At 39.3% G+C, this 19,833-nt stretch overlaps 1 protein-coding gene across 2 annotated transcripts in view; it reads right to left on the bottom strand.

The window, feature by feature from the left end:
* Positions 1-19,833, bottom strand: part of Dopey1 (dopey family member 1) — a 67,591-nt gene that overhangs the window by 17,730 nt on the left and 30,028 nt on the right. For both annotated transcript variants that reach the window (XM_013510756.1, XM_013510757.1), the window contains 8 exons: positions 18,004-18,263; positions 13,895-15,887; positions 12,671-12,782; positions 12,391-12,573; positions 9,870-9,995; positions 6,449-6,583; positions 3,897-3,952; positions 2,380-2,484 (listed from right to left, as the gene is read on the bottom strand). In XM_013510756.1, the coding sequence (XP_013366210.1) occupies positions 2,380-2,484; positions 3,897-3,952; positions 6,449-6,583; positions 9,870-9,995; positions 12,391-12,573; positions 12,671-12,782; positions 13,895-15,887; positions 18,004-18,263 (2,970 nt within the window). The remainder of the gene's footprint in view (positions 1-2,379; positions 2,485-3,896; positions 3,953-6,448; positions 6,584-9,869; positions 9,996-12,390; positions 12,574-12,670; positions 12,783-13,894; positions 15,888-18,003; positions 18,264-19,833) is intronic.

Here is a 19,833-nt window from a genome sequence, read left to right as displayed (position 1 = left end):
GAGGGAGAGAGAGGGAGAGAGGGGGAGAGACAGAGGGAGAGGGAGGGAGAGGGAGGGAGAGGGAGCCGGGGAATGTAGCTCAGTTGGACTGTGGGTCATTTCCCAGTGATGTCCGAGCAAAAGAAAGATATGGAAGTTGGAACTCAACAGTAGATACATCATAAATCTTTATGAGACTGCCGTTGTATTTCCAGTATCTATGTTTCTCTCATTAAAATTCATGCACATCTTTGATCTAGGAACTGCAGAAACTTAGTCTACTGCTCTTTTCATTAAACCTTCAGCATTTCAAACTTGTTTTTTTTCTTGAGATGGGGTCTTGCAATCTAGTTCAGGCTGGCCTTGAATTCACTATGGAGCCCAGGCTGGCCTCTAACTTGCAGCAATCCTCCTGCCTCAGCCTCCCGAGTGCTGAGATTCTAGGCCTGTACCACCTTGTCCAGCAATGCCTGAAATTCTTTAGCAGACTTTCTCTACCTTCCCATGCCTGGGATGGGTCCTGAGTGCTACTCCGCTCCTACACACTGAATTGCTGTGTCAGCTCCCACCAGCTGTCCTACCACCTCCTCTATGCTCTGCTTCTTGGGAAGACTGTATTTCCACATTTGCTGGACTACTTGAGGCCATTTTTTAAAAAGGCCCTCACATTCCCTTCACAGATCACTGGGTGCCAAACTAAACTTGTTAGTTCCTTAAGGATAGTAAGAGTAGAAGCTACGTCTATGAATATAGCGGCACGTTTACCTACATAAAATCGTCAGAGCTACACAGGTTGACCCCAATCTCTTTGCATTTGGTTCATTTTCTATGCAGTCTGACAGCTCGTTGGTTCTTGCCGGCTATTAACGAGATCGTCAGACTGTCTGAGGTAATGCAAGGCTGGAGTACAATTTGCACTGTATCCTCTCCTCCTTTCTGCCCGCAACAGTCCTTTTCAGACTGTGGATACGAGTCACGTGAGGATCCCGTTGAAATACCGATTCTGGTTCAGGCAGTCTGGGGCAGAACCCAAAATTCTATGGCAAGCTTCCCCGTTTTCGACGCTGCCGGCTGGTGGAGCCAACTTTGAGTAGCAAAGCCTTAGAGAAAACACAACCTTTTTTGTCACTCTTACCCGGCCATTTTCTGCTCACCATCTACCTCCTCCAAAGGTCTGCGGAGTCTGGTGCTACCAATGAGCACTCTCCTCTCTCGAATCTTCCATCACTGCCCACTTACGTAACACTTACTCATGGCCAGGTACTGTTCTAAGCATTTAACACGTCAACTCATTTACTCCCCTTAACAACTTCGAAAGGCAGGCCCTGCTGGCACTGCGACTTTACTGATGGGAGGTTCAGTAACTTCCCGAACAAACCATCAGCCCACATGGCCTCTCATTACTCCTCATCTTCGTTACCTCTCTAAAGCTGCTTACTATGTCCTCTAACCTCCGTCTCTGAAACGCTGCTCAACCTGGCTGTTTGCCAGTGTTCTGAGACTTCCTGTTCACTCTCCTTGGCTGACCCCTTTTCTTGTCCTGCTCTTTCAATCCCATCACTAGTTCATACCCTTCCCCGTCTCCCATTTGAAAAGTGACTCCTAGCTCAGTTTCTTTCCTCTGACCTATTCCTACTGCAACCTGCACGCGCACGTCCCTCTTCAACCTGGTTACTCCCACCCACCGAGCCAAAGTTCTTCACCCTCCAAAGCCCTTCCCCACTCACCCCCATCTCCCCTATCGTGGACCCTGACTTCCCCCCATCCCATCGCTCATGCCCTACCCCCACCACCTTCCCGCCTGTCTCTGCAAAGACTCCTGCTTCCACCACCTTCATTCGCTTAGCAAGTACTTATTAGCAACCCATTATGGACCCATAATGGGGAACAGAAAATAGGCATTGCTCTAACACCATGATGCTTGCTGTTAAGTAAAGGTGTTGGGCATTTGTCAAACCACACAAATTTTGTAACATACATCAGGAAACTCCAAGACAAGAAGAGAAAATGAGTTTTCTGAACCTGTCCATGTTCACAAGGTTCCAACGCTCCAGCTCTAGGAAATTCCCCTTTGGCCATGCTCTGCACCCCCTCGGACCCTTTCACCCCACCCTTCCCCACACCACAGGCCTGCTGTGACCTTCATTTGGGCACATCTTGTACATGAATAAACTCAGTTTCCTCTCTTCCTTTCTTTACAAGCCATATAGACCTGGTTTTGAGAACACTGTGAGTAGGTAGAGAGACCACATGGTCACCCAAAACTCTTATTCAGCCCTATGCTTTCATTCAACATGGTGTGTCACTGAAGCCAGGCCCTGTGCATGCTGAGCAAGCACTCCACCACTGCAGCTACACCTCGAGCTCTTCAAAATAGTATTTTTAAGTGAGATTACTTACCCGAGTATAAGAAACTGTCCAGGCGCTGGAAGACTCAGTTGAATAGAGTCTTTTAAAAGTATCAACAGTGACGCCCAGCTATCTACTAAACTGGGCACGGGAATTCTGCAAGATAAATGCAGTGTGTGTATACAGAAAGCCACAATACACTTTAATTTTCTTGGTATCATCCTAAAGATTCTAACATATTTTCTATTACTTATTCAGAAGCACTCTTTTACAGATGACTGCTGGCCCATTGCAAGTTCCAGGGCGAAGTCCACGCAGCTGAGACCTGGTTGTTTACCTGGTCACATACTATAGATAACAGGAGGCAGATGAATCTTGCACTAGTCTGCTTGCTCACCTAAGAGGAGAAAAGGTGAGCCAACTACTCAGGGCTCTCTGTCCAGTACAGTCAAGAGACCCTTGGCCCCTCCGCATTCTAAACTAACTCTGTGTCTTTTCATCTTTCATTTCTGGTCCCCTGAACTCTACCCCCACCCCCCGCATCAAGGACAAACTCTTACGCTGGTTTCCTACAGACAACAGTAAAATAAAACTTGTAAAGGCTTTACATTTTCTACTAATCCATAAGACGATGACTAAGCACACTGAAAGTAGTACCATTTCCTAACCTAGAAACTTTGCCTTAGAAATATGTTACCACATGAACTCTCAAAAGTAAAATAAAACTGCAATAATTCTCAGCTAGTAACTGTCAAATATTCCCTATCCTGGTCTATCTCTCTTATGTTTTTCTTCATCTGTAAGTCTGCACCTCATGTTAGGGAGGGGTTTCTATCTATCCTGAACATCAATCTCCCACCTGTAAACAAATTAATATGATTTTTGTTTCAGTCTAACTTTAACTGTAACACCTCTCTGTATCTAAATTCAGATTTTGGGCAATCCTCGCTCTAAGTTTCAATCAATCTGAATATATGGAATACCCTCATTTTATAAATGTTGGTCATAAATCACAAACGCATACCAAATGTGGTGAGTAAAATGAGACTTCCTGTAAGGGAAGACTAACCAAGATTCAGTTTTGCAAGTGAGAGCTTTATCAAAACTCAAATCCATTAACTTCATGGAACTCCAAACAAGAAGACATTTTCATGTTATTTCTAACCCTTTTTTAAAAGCCAAATTGGACTGCTGCATGTTCACTTCTATCAAAATATTAATTCAGTGGCAATAAGCATGGCTTTAAAAGTAGGTTCAGCTTTTAACTTGTATTTAAATGATTTTCTTATGATTCACTGTTTTAACATCCAGGTATCTGCAGTACCTTTAGGTCTTTTGGCTTGAAATAGCTGTACAGCAGGGACATTAGGATATGTACGATTTTAACTAAGATAGCCATAAACAATGTTCTTCAGTTTCTTGCATTTATTCTTTTAACTTCAGGAAAACAAACCAAAAATCTAAGCCCTCACAACTTCTTGAAGGAGCTCATGTGCTTTTCCTCCTATATTTTCTAAACTTTATACGTTGTGAATGAAGAAAAGGAAGATCTACATTAGTGACCTTACCTTTGAATATAAGCATAGAAAAACTGAAGCATGCAGACTTCCAGAGAAAGATGTTTCTATGAACAAAAGCAATCAATTAATAGTGAAAAAAATGCTGCCTTTGCTTTTTCACTGTTGTAAATACTCTGTATCTTATTGCCAGTTTTTAATAAAAAATTAAAATCAAATACTAGTTTATCATTTTAAAAAGCCCATGTAGCTCTCTTTTACTTACTAGAATAAATTCATAATGTAAGAGCTATTTAAAAGTTAAAAATAGATGAAGAATTATAAGTCTTCCTGTCATCAAAAACTGACATTTCTCCAATGACTCTGAAATGATCATTCACTCTGTAAGCATCAGGATTATTATTTTTCTTTCCTTCTTGTGGTACTTGGGCTTTGTGCATGGTAGGCAAACACTCCACCACTGAGTTATGGTCCTAGCTCTCAGAAGTATTTTTATTTATTTATCTTTTAATCAGCTTATGCTTGGTGCTATCAGAATTAGGTTCACACTTTATTAAATATGTACTTAAGACTGCTTTATTATATATATGATTAAATTAGTGCTTAGTTCAAATTTGGTTCATTCTTAATAGCTGAAAATGGAGTCATTAAAGAGTATGAGTGTAGCATATAATAAATAGAATATACCTCCACTTGAAAATGATACTGATGTCTACTGACATTAGCTAATTTGTTCTTTTTTCATCCAACTATAGTATTTCCTCAAGGGCTTCCCTCTCATGCCACAATGAGACATAATGTGTCTAATATATTCAAGCCTAGAAGGGGGCACCCTTTGAAGCAGGAGCAGAAGTGACTTATGTCTTTATAGCCCTTATTTATAGCCCATTGTCTATGTCCAAATATTATGCTGAATTGAACTTTCACATGAATACTAAATATCCTACAAAAATGCTCCACATGTGCTTTGAAAATAGCCAGGAAATTAGTGAAAAGTTAATAAGGAGGTTGGGGGTGCAATGAAGTGATATAGTGTTTGCCAAGTATGTTTTAGGCTCTTGGTTAAATTCCCAGTACCACAGTACACACACATACAAACAATCCCAGCTGTGTCCAAAAAAAAATGTTTATAAGGACGCTATTTATATATATATATATATATACACACACACACACACACACACACTTTTTTCTTTGGCAGTTGAAGAAAAAGATTTTTAAAAAGGAAAAAAAGAAGTCAACATTTTCAGCTATATGTAATAACTCTTTTAAAGATATGATTATGTCTACTGAGAAACCACTCTGAAGATACCACCACGTATTACAGCAGCCATTGATATTTTCCTACTAATCTATCCATAACTGTGTAAAGTTTGTAATGTTCCTATCCTATTTCATAAATGGATGTATGTTTATTATTATGTGTTTCCTACAACAACCATTGAGAATAGTTAATGATTTTTCAATAGGTCACTCATGTATACCTCTATTTATTTTCTTTAGAAGCCACTTTGAAGATACCAAAGTATAGTACAACAACTCTTGATAATCTCCTACCTCTTTTGTCTGTAACTCACTATTATTTGTCTATTTGTTTTCCTGAGAAACTATTTTGTAGACAATAATATGTAAAATGATAACCATTGATAATTTCCTACCATTTTGTCTGTAATTTGCTAAGTCCCCCCTATTATTATGTTATCCTTCTTTTATTCTTTAAAATAAAAAAAAAATTTAAAAAAAAAGATATGATTATGTCTAATTTTGGCTTGACTCAAAGTTTAATATTTGCAATTGGTTAAATCTTTTCTAAAGAAATGCAACGTCAGCTGGGTCTGGTGGCGCATGTCTATAATCCCAGCACTCAGGAGGCTGAGGCAGGAGGATCCTTGCGAGTTTGAGACCAGCCTGGGCTACAAACTGACCTCAAGGCCAGCCTGAACTGCATTGCGAGACCCTGTCTCAAAAAGACAAGTAAATAGAGAGAAAGAAATGCAACGTCTTGCTATTGCTTGAATCAAGGCGGAAAAAGTAGAAGTCTGTAACTTTCTAGAAGACTAACTAGAATGGACTAAAGACTGATTTGTAGGTTTTCAAACTCACCTAATTAGAGACACAGCACCATGAGTGGAGACTATGTCATTTGTTTTCTGTATTCCTTAGACAGCTTACCGTTGTACATGGTCAGGAAAAGACACTGTCTAGAACCAAGGTTATGGAAAAACTTGGGAGCATTTCTTTTCTAAAAGGGACATTTAGAAAAGAAAGCATTGATGAAGCTGTGTAAATGCTAAATAAACACTCGGCCCTGGCTTCTGTGTTTTCTCTTTAAATATTCAGAAAAATCTCCCCTAAGAATTTGCTCATTCAGTTCCTTACTACCTTTGATGTATGAGCAATGACTGCTTTTCTCAGGTTATAAGAATGATCAGAACAGTGACTACAGGTTGTGTGTGTCTGTATTTGGTCACAGCAGTGATATGGCGTCATCTTGACATTCTGCTCTATGGTTAAAAGGACAGGAGTACACAGAAAAATATCTCACCTATCAGCAACATTTCTAAAACTGAATTGCAAACAAGAGCAAAGAAAAGCTTTCTCACCTTGTCCTTGGCTATGGCTGGAGGCTGCTTCACAACTTCTTTTACAGTCTGGATAACCGTTTCTGTTCTCATGACACTGATCGAACGAACTAGTTCCACTAGTAAAAGCTGCTCTTCACTGGCAGCAGGAATAACCTGGAAAACACACCGCTGTATTTACGTATGTGCGTGTAACGGATTTTCAGAGAATTCATAGAATTCACAGAATATTGTATGGCCCTTTCTTAATATAAAGAAGTCACTTGACCATTTCAGGTGAAATTTATTTAAAAATGTAATAAATATACATCAATTAAAAAGTTCAAAATAAACAAGGACAAAAAGCCTTGTAAAAAAAATGGCAGCACCTTGTCCTATCTCTTCCCACAATTACGCTCCATTCTTTTCGTTATTTTCTATTATTCCTAAATAACATGTAGCATTTTCCCTAATTTTAAAAAACTTTTAGACATTATCTATTGATTTCTTCAGGAAATGGATTTAACTTTCTTACATTTTTGTCCTCTTTTGCCAACAAAATATAACTTTATTTAAATCAGTACCGAGCATTCACATGACTATTACGGTTGTGCTATATATTGTACTGCATCTCTTCTTGTACAACTTCTTGCTTTTCTTAGAGGGAATAAACTGCCTTTTTGGGGTTCCTTTTCTATATATCTATCACAGATTTGTCCCTAAATGTGCCAACAACTGTTAATCGCTAATCGTGAATTCAAGTATCCAGGTAGATTAATCTTCTGCCTTTTCCTCCTCCTCCTCTTCTGTATTGAAACCCCTATTTCTTGGATCCCCACCTTCCTGCCTCTTCGTTTATTTCTCCCTGTGGAGCTGCATCTTCTTTCACGCTGCACGGCTGAAAATCCCGAGTAATAGTTTGGCTACAGAATTACTGGTTCAGACTACTTTCCCATCAAATTGCCACAGTTCCTATTAACAAGGTTTTATCACTGTTCCTTTGAACGGGACCAGTAGTTTTTCTTCACAACACTGTAAGGTCTCCTCTCCCCTCCCAGTGTTCCGAAAGTGCACGCTGATTTTTGTGTACACACCTTTTCACAGTGTTGGACATAATCTGGAAATACCCTTCACTGCTGAGGATTATCTTACATTGTATTTTTCTCTTATTTTGTTCTTATTTCTGTGAAAAAAGATATTGCGCCTCCAGTACTGATCCCTGCTTTTCTTACCTCTTTTCTCCTATTTCTTGTATCTTTAGACTTTTATTCCACTTCAAATATTTATCCGCTTTCTTTTCCAATCTTTCTGTGATATTGCTTTGAGTCTGCTACAGAATTAGCATCTAAGAAAATTTCACATTTTTGGAATTTACATTATTTATATTTTGGAATAGTACAATACACAGCACAGCCATAAATAGTCATGGGAATCCTGGATACTGATTTAAGTATCCTATCTCATGGATAAACAGGATTTCATCCCTTGAAAGTTATTACTAGCTTTATTCACATTTTTCTGTATTACAGGCATTGCTTGACTCTTTAAATCTAGTTTAAATGTGAGAATTAATCATGTCTAAATGTGAGAAGTAACACGGCTAGTGTTCACAGAGCCGTTCTTAGATGACGGGCACTGACCTATGTGATTTTCCCTTCCTCGCTCCTTCCCTTCTTCCCTTTCATCCTTCCCTCTCCTCTCCTGCCTTTCCCTTCCTCTCTCCTGCCCTCTCTCCCTTCCTTTTCATCCTTTCCTTCCTTTTCTTTCTTAAATACATACAATCCTTCAAAATAACATCTCTACCCTGCAGTCACATAGCTAGTGAATGCAGAAGCTAGGATTTGAATGTCATGGCCTAGCTTCAAAGTCTGGGCTCTTAAGCACTATGCTGTTGTTTTCCTTTTAAAAAGTTTTGGATTTTGAGGCATTTCAGAGTTTTGGATGAGGGATGCTCAACCTCATTTTTTGAGCATCACGCCAGTGCTCAAGAAGTTTCAGACTTTAGAATATTTTGCATTTCAAATGTTCCAGTTAGGGATGCTCTACAGGCAAAGTCTATGCAGTGGTTCAAGCTTGCAGGACTGAAAGAATTCAAGTAAGAGCCACCTGGGAGGGAGAGATGAATTACAGCCCCGCAGTAAACATGTTACATTCTGCCTGTGTGAACCTCATGCCCTAGGGTGCAGGGTGCAGAGACTCTTGATAAACTCAATTCCAGCCTCCTGCAGGATAGGGTAGGAAGCCCGTGTGGATAGGCTGGAGGAAGGGATCTAGAAGGCATCAGATGTTTAGGTAAGCTTTCAACAAGTTCTCCAGATTCCAGCCCTGTCTGAATTCTGAATTGAGAGTACAGCACCTCCTCCTCCTCCTTCAAGCACCATCTGTGGTTTTACAGCAGGACCTGGTTTCCCTCTTGCGGACAGAGAGTCACTATACGCTCTTCTCCGCTGTGTTCCAACTCAGCCAGACATTCATTTTGCCTCTTGCAAAATTTTGATTACACTTATTTTTCCAAGATCACACTCCCACTGTTTTTGTCATTGTGAGTTTATGACTTTTTAAAATTCATTTTCTGCATTTCTTGGGCAAGAACTCTTGGCTATTTTTAAGTAATCTGGAATTTCCATTCTGTCCAATATGAAACCCAAAACTACATCTGCACATGCAAAATAATGTAATATGAGAGAAGTATTTATTTTATTTTATTTGTTTTGTTTTGTTTGGTACCAGGAATCAAACTTACAATCTTGTGCTTGCCAGACAGGCGCTGTGCTGCTGAGCTACATCCCCGGCTCAGAAGTACTTATTTTTATTGTTTAGAAATGTAAGCTTGCATTATGTGAAATGAACACAAAAATAACAAGTCTTTAGGTGCAGAAACTACGTATTTTGTATGTTATTTAACATAATAGCATTGCTATCATGTATCATGATTTATTTCCATATTAAACACTGAGATTTCAAACTCATAAAGCAAGCAGTAAATTTTTCACATTTCATTCAATCAAAACCAAATGAATTACATTTTAGAAGTAGTAACTGAGTTATCCCACTATACTCAGATGAAAACTTTAATTCTTATGTAGTACCCAGAATGACCAGCACGTAAATACTGTTATCGTACTACCATTTCTATCTAAAATATAGTGACAATTTTATCACTATACTAATTTCTCATTTTTTAACATTAAATAATGCTTTTTAGAGTTTTGCAATATTAGAAACTGAACCTAGGGCCACATACATTTTAGAGCAAGCACTTTACCACTGATTTATAACTCCACTACTAAAATAAAAGAATTAGGCAATACGTCATTATCAAAACCTCTAGATAAACCTTTCCTTTTGTACCTACTTCAATCTCATTATGATTTTTGGAGAATTAACACCAGCATGCATGCACTAACTGGAAATGTGATTACCAATGAGAAAAACAAAAAGTACCTAGTAGTTAAATACATACCCTGGTTCGGGTAGTGGTTTTGTTGTGTCTTCTTTCATTCCATACAAATGCAATGGCAGCCATGAAATGAACACCATGATTCATTGAAATAGGACCCAATAATTCAAGGATCTGTTGTCTCAAGTTCTAAAACAATTTAAAAAATCACAAGTAAAAAGCTATGAAAACAACAACTATACTTAACTTATAGTTTTTTGTGAATAATATATGTTACTTATATGTCTCACTACCTAAGTAACAGTCCAGCAACCTTTAATAATTTTAAGAGCTACAATGTGTCTATTTTAATTCGAAAAGAAACACTATAAAATGGCAACTACCAATCAGCCAAATGCATATCCTTTTTTTTTTTTTTTTTTGGTTTTTCTCCAGTACCAGGAACCGAACTCACGACCTCGCGCTTGCCAGGCAGGCGCTTTGCCGCTGAGCTAAATCCCCAGCCTCGCCAAATGCATATCTAATCACTGTGAAGAGATATGAGAAAAACACAACATTTGAAATGCAATTTATTACATTTTAGAGTCTTAAAAACGCCCATCAACCAACAAATGGATAAAAAGATTTTTTTTTATACAATGGAGTACTGTGCAGCCATAAAGAAGGATAAACTTGGGACATTTATAGCTAAATGGATCAAACTTTTAAGTGAAATAAATCAAACATATGTGTAAATATTGCATTGTCTCTCTGGTGTGAGAAAGTGAAAGTGTAAATAAGAAGCAAAATGCACAACAGATATTGTGAAATAGGAAGCAGAGGTCCAAAGAGAAAGGGGAACTGGGGAAGATATACAAGGGAAAAGAAAAAAATGAGAAAAAAGGCTAACATGAAACAAAGCTCTGTAAACGCAGGGAAGCGGGACTGACGAGAGGGGAAGGGAACGGGAAAGAGAACTAAGACATACACACGCACAGGCACAAACTCCCTCTGATGAACGGAGCCACTAAGCATCTCTACACTGTACCAAGCACTTAATTATAAAAAGGGGACATTTTACACTTACAAAGCACTCTTTGTGTTTTATGTTCATATAGAATGAAACAAAAAATACAGCTGAAACACAGGTACCCAGAGCACATGTGCTAGTGGCTGCCGCTTTCCTCTACCCCAGCTCCTTGTGTACTCTCACAAATCCCAGATCTAAGAGGTTAGGCCCAGGAAGAACATTAGGTTACTGAGGAATGTCAGTCTGGCAACTGACAAATAATGACAACCTTCACATAGTGTTAAAAACACAAAGCTGACGGGCTGGGGATGTAGCTTGTTGCAGCCCAGCGTCAGCCTGGCAAGCGTGAGGTCCTGAGTTCAATTTAAAAATATCTATATACATATATAAAGCTGAAAATCTGAAAAATTCCAGAGTACAAAGAAGAAAACTACTATGATAATAACTCTGGGGGCTGGGGATTTAGCTCAGCGGCACAGCGCCTGCCCGACAAGCGCAAGATCGTGAATTTGATTCCTGGTACCAAAGGGGCGGGGAGTAACTCTGAACAGATGAACTTTATTCTTTGCAGAGAATTTTTACAAAACTAAAAATATAAAAGTTGTTCAATTATGTAACATCGTTTTACTGTACTTTTGAGTACTTTTCTATCCAATAAGAATTACTCAGACTTTAGTAGCTAAATAATGGAACAGTGAGAAGACAATTTAACCATTTCCTTATTCATCATTCAGGATCTTTCTTCCATTAAATAATGCTTCAATGAACACTATGCCTAACTTTGATTACCTTAGAATTCATTCCTAAAGCAGATTACTAGAATAAAGACTATAAAACTTAAAGCCCTTTGTACACACTGATAAAACTATTTTCTTTTTTTTTTTTTGGTTTTTCTCCGGTACCGGGAACTGAACTCACGACCTTGCGCTTGCCAGGCAGACGCTTTTGCCGCTGAGCTAAATCCCCAGCCCCTGATAAAACTATTTTCCAGAAAGGTTTTATTAAAATATAAAAAAGGAACAAAGTTATAGCATGCAAGAATGAACCTCAATAAAAGAAGCTAGACCAAAAAAGACCAAATACTGTTTTGCCCCTGGGGTATTTCTATGAAATTCCCAGCTATATCAAATTCCTAGATAAGGAAAATAGCAGTCAATTGGGTTTAGGGATGGGAATAGGAAGTGAGTATAAATGGGCATGCACACTCTTCTTGTAGTGAAGGACAGGATTGAAAATTGGATTGTGTAGCTTTACAACTTTATGAATCGTAAAAACATCACAGATTTGTAGAGCTAAAATGGGTGAATCTTGTAATATGTCAACAGTATCTCAATAAAACTGTTATTTGATAATTACTTAATCTATATAGAGTACCATAATACTGTAATTATGCATACATTCTGAATATAATCTTGGGGCTGGGGATTTAGCTCAGAGGCACAGCGCCTGCCTGACAAATGCAAGGTGGTGAGTTTGATTCCCAGTACCGGAAAACAAACAAAAAAATACTGAATATAATCTTGAGCAAAACCCTCAAATAGACTTTCGAGCACTACAGATGGTGAACTGTCCAACCTTTGTAGCTCCCAGGTTAATAGTGGTGACAGATGCAGACGCAGCAACAGTCATCTTCTCTGAAGCATCAGCCTGATGCAGTATACTCCAAAGTAACGTCACGGATGACATGATCATGTGAAGGATTGAGAGGATTCCGCTGCGCGCTTTAAACAAGTGTTTTTGGTCTACACTGACCAAAAGCTATTAAAAGCAGGGGAAAGAAAACATTTGCGTTTACAAGGAGTGGCTTACTGAACCACAGTCTTTAAAAAACAGTCAAGTATTTACATATCCTTACTTGATGGTACTGTGTAGTTGGATCCAACAAACAGTAATGGATAATGGCTGTGATCCCTTCCAAGAGAGTAAGAATCATATCTGGTGGAATAACTGATGCCGTCCACAAAGGCCTGAATGAAATATATTCATCTGAACACAGGTTGTGTGAAAGCACAGTTCATATTTTATCACTCGTAAATATCTGGCATTTGCTAAGCATACAACAGGTGCTCAGTAAATACATGAAGAAACAACTAAAAGCATAAATCAGGGGCTTTTTAATTTCCTATTCTATCAAATAAATTTATCGAAAGTAGAGTTCGTTTTGGTTAAAGAATTGGGGGAGCAACAGGATTTTTATTTATTTTCAGGTAAATGTCTGTGATTCCTTTTATATATGTAGTGTGTATGTGTATGTATATATAATATACACGTGTACACATACTTACATATATTTATGCATGAGTCAGAGATACAACAAGTTTAATATACCAGACAAAAGTAGGAAAACTCTTTGCACTTCCTATTACTTTTGCCAGCTGAGTCAAGCAGGCCATAGGGCCACTCAATCTTGTCACCTGACTGGATTAGGACTCCTGAAGAGGCAACTAGGTCCTGGGGGCACTATGTCACTAGTGGATTAATCTGTGTATGCTCACAGGGTCACTGTGCTACTGGGAGACGGGTGTACTCGAAGGCGGGTCACTGGGGAAGTGCCTTTGGAGGGCTCATCTCCTCCTGGCACTTTCCCCCCCACGCTATGCTTCTTGGCTGTCATGAAGCAAGCAGCTTTGGTCTACCATGGTCTCTGACTCAGAGCCAGTCATCATGGATCAAATGTTTGAAATCTTGACCCATAATAAACCTCCCCTCCTTCACATTGTAGGTATCAGCCACTTCGTCCCAGCAACAAAAAAGCTAATACAATCTTCAAAATTAATTGAAGGGAGACAGAAGGGGTGTTTTAAGTATTTTTTCCCTGTCCTAGTCTATATTCTTTGACTGATACTCTTCCTCAAGCTGAATTTTCATGAAAATAACAAGCTATCTGTGAACTACTGAAAATGACTAATTTTTTCTTTCTTTTTTTTCTGGTTCTGGGGAGTAGGATTTTGGTGCATGCTCAACACGTATTCTACCAAAGAGCACCTTCGGTCCTACTTGTGAATAACCTTTTGCCTATTTAGTCAGAGTCATATATGTGAAAAATGTCAATGACAACGAAGTTAAAAGGAACCCTTACCTGCTGTCAGACAATCCCATTTCATATCTGTACTGCTGAATTAGATTGTCCAAATTTCTGCACAGCTGCAGTGTCACTGAGACAACCACTCTCTGGAGGACTTTTCCCATGTAAGGCAGAGTAGATGTGATCAAACCAATCCACTGTGGGTGCATTTTACATACACAGTGTTGATGCAAAGCTCGAATCACTGCACAGAGGAACATGCCTTGGCACGTGATTGGCTGAGCCTGCAAATACTGAAGAGACGTCATGGGCTGGTGGGGGCTGATGTGTTCCAGGTCAGACACAACAAAATCAAAACCCGCTTCATTCTCTTCAGGAAGAGTCATTACTCGATGCTCTAGAACAATCAGCCTCTGAAGCACCTTAAGCAGTTGTGACTGAAGCGTGCTGCCACTGTCGAACTCGTCTTCCGAGAAGTTGATGAGGCTGTCCTCTGAGAAGCCTTCCTCCACGGCGGCCAGGTTCTTACCTGCCATCTTTTCACTGTGCCACTTCTGTGCGCTGAAGATAGACGACAGCAAGCAGTGAAGAATCACTTTCTGAACCTTGCATTTCGATAACATATCAGAGATAAAGCTTGGGAAACCTTTTGTGGAGTTCTCTATTACTTTTGCCAGCTCAGTAAAGAGGAGAGTCAAAATTTCTATGCTCATCATCTGCATGTTTCGATTGCCTATTAAATCCTGGGCAGTAACCTTGACATGCGTTGGGTAGTGGCTACGCACATAATATAAACAGAGGGAAATAAGAATTTCTATATACATAGAACTCCGGAAGTTGTGATTGGAGTCCACCGGAATGTGACTATAGAAGTCTTTGCCCATAACGGAGATCCGGTGTCTGGCCAATAGGTTCTGAAGCAGGGACAGCTGCGGTGTATACACATTGTTCACACTAGTGGTTGAAATGGCATTTACAAAAGCGACAGGGTTAGTTTTCAAGATGGCTTTGATGGCAGAGAAAGCATAAAGAGTCCTTGATGAGTCATACAACTGGAGATACAGTAGCACATGCTGATAGAGAGGATGGATGTTGAAATTGGGAGATTTCCGTGATCCCGGAGAACCCATGTCACTTTCAATCTCAGAAATTTCTCCTTCTCCACAGCTATACCAATTTTCTAAATCCAGACCATCACTAAAGAATACACTGGTTTGTTTGAGTTTTTCATTGGACGGTTTTTTCTTGTCATCATCCTTTTTCCTGGCAAGTTTTACTTTGGGCTTTGCTCCTGGTTGTTTACCTGATTCCTTAACAATTGTTTCTTTCTCTGAGACCTTTTCTGATAATTTCTCTTTAAAACTGAACTGAATACTACTATGACTCCTCTGCCTAGATTTGGCTTCTGTGGAAACAGCAGAAGAATCCTGGAGAGTCTGTGTGGTTCCTGAAATACAAGGTGAAGAGCTGTTTCTGGAGATCCCATTGGCCAAGAAGTACTCATGGTCTTCCTCTGCAGACACAGACAGAAACTGAGGACTTTCATTACTCAGCAAAGAACTTTGACTCTGCTGAGTGGACTGATCTTCATTTTTAGTAGCCTCTTCATTTAAATATAAATCACCACCCTTTGGGGGCGGAGTTTCCATTTCTAATTCAGATGTAATTGATGCAGATTCTGCTTCTAGGCCACTTACAACTTGACAGATCAGGTCAAACACGACCTGCTGAATATCGTCATCTGGGGACCGTGCTCTGGGCATGTGAGAGTCCTCCTGGGCATTCACATTTTCAGGATCAACTTCGTAACTCAAGTTGTCCCCAGCAGAGGACTGTGAACATCCAGAGTCAGAACTCTGAAGTATTTCTATTTGTTGGTCTGGAAGATCAAAATCAGAAACAACCATTGGAATTGTCTCACTGCTGGTACTTAGGAGGGAAAGTCTATCACTCAACGGATTAACAGTGAGACTGAAGTTCTCTATTTCATCCATGGTAAGTGGCTTTTCACCAGTTCCTTTTGATGCAATGAGTTGCACTTGGTTTACTGGCATATGACAAAAACAGTAAAAGGGGGAAAAAACCCAAAATATATTAAAATAAATGAAACATGGGAAGGTAAACTGAATTCAAAATTTTTCATAATTACTTTAATCACCTACTTTCTTATCATTTTAAAACTTAGGTCAGAAAATGATAAAGATGATCATTGAGAATCTAAACTAACAGTATATTTAATATAGACAAAATATAAAAATTATCTTTTTCCAAAAATGTGACATTCTTTTTACAGCAGGTTTAATTTTTTCCTCCCTGTATGATACTGTCCTTTAGTTACGCTGTTTCAGAGAACCCAAACAGTTTAATATATAAGCAAATGTATAAATAGATAATCTCCTTGATTTTGGTAAAACCCAACAAATATTAAAGAATTATCCAGTATCTGTAAGACCCTAATCTGGAAACAAGGAGGGAAGTAAGACACGTCAGTGTTCCTCTCTCAGGAGTTTAACACACTTCTTCCAGCCTGAGCTACAAGTGGTACATGTTTGACTGTCTCATTAGGGGTTTGTACCACCAGCGATATGTTCATGACGGGCCTTGCCCCCTAATGGGACAGTCAGGCATGTACCACCCATAGTTCGGACCCACCCAGCAGCAAGACATACAAATTATGGCCCCATAGTGAACTTGTTAAAATTAGTAGGAAACTGCCAATCCAGTCACCCATCTCTGTACTTTCTTGGAGCATACTACATTGATGGCACTCCTTTGGAAAATGTGGAAGGTTCAGTGCCATGAGTAGTACAAACCAAATGGTATGAAATTCATGTAATGACAGGTGAGGTCTGAGACCTCAGAGCAGTAGAATTCACCAGACAGGGACTGTGGCAGGTAAAGGACTACCACCAGGATGTTCTGGCAATGAGTCGAGTACAGAGAGTTCTTAGATTAGCCAAGCTAAGCGGCAGAAACCAGAGGGAGGAACAAAAGCCTCATAGAAAAAAACTAGAGACAGAAAAGGAGCATGATGGTTTGGTTCCAACCACACTATTTACCAGCTGTGGCACTTTGAGAAAGCCACAGTTTTCCTCAACATCAGCAATTTGCTTGGTGAAATAACCTTTTTATTAGTGACCTCATGAGGCTATTTGTCAAAGGATATAAGAAGACACGAGTCTTTCATTTCTAAAATATAATACAAAGCCATTATTGTAGTAGAGAGGGCATCACTTAAGAGTGTGTAAAGTGTGAATGTTGTAAGCAAGAATATCAAATATTTATTGAACACTTAGCATATCCCAGTCACCATACGAAGCATGTCACAATAAAGACTCCATCTCAAGTTTGTGTTATGGTTTGTGTCTGGATGTCCCCCCAAAGCCTCATGCAGTCATGGGGCGGGCTTCTAGAGTTTATGATTGATTCATGGTCTAATGATGGAACTGTAGATGTGAATGCTACACCTGCCCTGGGGTGGGTTGTTTGTATACAATGTAAGGGAGGCAAACAGGCTGCTTGCCTCCACTCCTCCCTTTTTGCTCTTGCTGCTTTTGCTGTCTTGTGCTGCCTTGAAGTGCTGCCCCTGTGCCCTGCCACCCTGCTTTAGGGCCAGCTGATTATGGACTGAAATTTCCATAAATTGTGAGCTAAATAAACCTTTCCTCTCTTAATTTTGGGCATTGGGTATTTTGTCTCAGCAATGAGAAAAAAGTAACCAAGGCAGTTTGTAACAAAGCCTTGAGTAGTGAATATTATTATTCCTATTTTATAGAGAAAATCAAACATAAAATAGAATGCATTACAGGCTTATTATAAATTCCCAGTGTAATATCTACACACCTGTTGCAGGATGAGGATTGCTAAATAAGCTCTAAAGGTATTTTCATCAAAATTATAGAACGTCTCTAACAGCAGCTGTGGCTAATTCCCCTACTGAGAAAGTTAACTAATAAAAGAGATCCAAAGAATTCTAAGACAGTCGTTAATGAAGCACATTTTGACAAGAGCCACACTGCATTGCTAGTACACGAAAAGGGAGGAAATAGCCATGGAGAAAATCACACATGCAATTCTTCGTCAATCTGTGTTGTGTTTACATCTCAGTTTGTTTTAATAACTTAATTCTAAATAAAAGCATTCTACTCTCATGTGATACTTACCATTGCTGCAGACAAAATTTTGCATGAAATGCTTGTCACTCTCTTCCCCCGGATAACAGGGAATCTTACTCCAATAACGTTCTGCTTGCACACGCTGCACGGAAACCCTCTGAGTTTTTGGATGAAGCAAGAGCAGCAGCAATGGTTCCAAAACCCTTGCGATATCATGTCTTTGAAGGACTTGGTTCAGCCAGGCTTGTCCCACAGAGCTAGTGGAACCATCGAGACTGTTAAGGCTGTCTAACATGATGAACAGGGACCTAAAATAAACGTCAGTAATTAAAACAAAGAACAAAACACCTTTAATTGTAACACTCTCATTTTCTGCAATTAACATTATTATAAATTGCATTTTTTTTACTAGCTATTTTAAGGTAATTATACTTTCAGGAAAACTTGTGCAGAGTATTTTTACCTTAATCTCAATAGACATAATGAAAAAGGAAAAAATAATTTTCCCTTTTTATACACTTGTGTTTTTAAAATAACACAAGAGTATATTACTTTCATAAGATGAAAAATAAAGGACAGAAAAAAACTTATTTAGTCTTGTTTTAGTTTATTTATTTATTTTTTGGTACTGGGAATCGAACTCATGACCTCATGCTTGCCAGGCAGGCGCTTGCACCACTGAGTTACATCCCCAGCCCTCTTGCTTTAGTTTAAGTGTGAAACTATTGCAAGTCAACAGGATTTCCACGATGATTACTGTTACTCTCTTCCCCGTCTCTTCTGAGTCAAAGCTATCTGCTTAATTGAAGGACAGATCTGTGAAAAGTATGGAGGCATACGTTGGGAGTTAGAAAACTTAAGATATAAGTATCTTGTGTGCTCTTTGGCAAACAACTTAACTTCTCTGGTCTTCCTTTACCTTATTGATAAGATGAAGTAGGGTGATTATCAAATTAGAAATGGTTATTTGTTCAGTACTGAGCCGAAGGCCTGGTTCAATGTAGGGCTTAATGTACGGTTCAATCACAGACCATTTGAAAATGGTGATGCTGGCTGAAAAAGCATCAGCTGAAACATAATGACCAATAGAGCACACATCAGATCCTAAAATGGGCTTTAAATAGAGTTAATGTGTGGGCACCTGTGCAACCTACAGATGCAGGTGCTATCTTTTGACAATATGTGAGTCTACCAATAAAGAGCAGTTCTTTAGAAGTTGATGCAAATGCCATTACTTGAATATGAGTTATATAAGTAGCTTTTAGCTCCAGACAAAATGCAAAACCACTTTTTAGCAACTACAAGTTCTTTGATTCTATTACAGGGGTGTGTCAGGGTTTTCAATTATAGATTTTATTAAGTCCAGTTCAGGCAGAAGACTAAAAATCATTGATTGAGAAATACTTCAAGGGGGCTGGGGATATAGCTCAGTGGCATAAGGCCTGCCTGGCAAGTGCAAGACCGTGAGTTCGATCTGCACGCGCGCACACACACTCACACCCACACCCACACCCACACAAACTGGGGAGAAACACTTCAAAACACACTGTTTATATGCAGTTTCACTGTATATGAATATAGACTCCAGAGCGGCCGTACCCACTGCTGTATTCTTGGCATCTAGAACGATGCCTGGCACACAGCAGGAGATTGATAAATTGTGGTTCAATGAAAGGAGAGGACACTGGGTACTCTAGAACTAGGAAGGGAAAATCTGATGGATAAACAAGACTGTCATGCACTTTAATAGAGCTTAGATTTAAAAAACTAAATGTTGGGGACCATGAATTATAAATTGAGCCTAGGGGACATCCAGGCTTGTTCTTCTCCTGCCCTTGAGCCAGACTGGAATGCAGAAATTCTCCACTATTTTCTGGT

This window comes from Chinchilla lanigera, unplaced genomic scaffold (assembly GCF_000276665.1).
Source record: "Chinchilla lanigera isolate Chin_1 unplaced genomic scaffold, ChiLan1.0 scaffold00010, whole genome shotgun sequence".
NCBI classification, from domain to species: Eukaryota; Metazoa; Chordata; class Mammalia; order Rodentia; family Chinchillidae; genus Chinchilla; species Chinchilla lanigera.
Note: the sequence above shows the minus strand (reverse complement) of the source record. Positions and strands in the feature narration are given on the sequence as shown.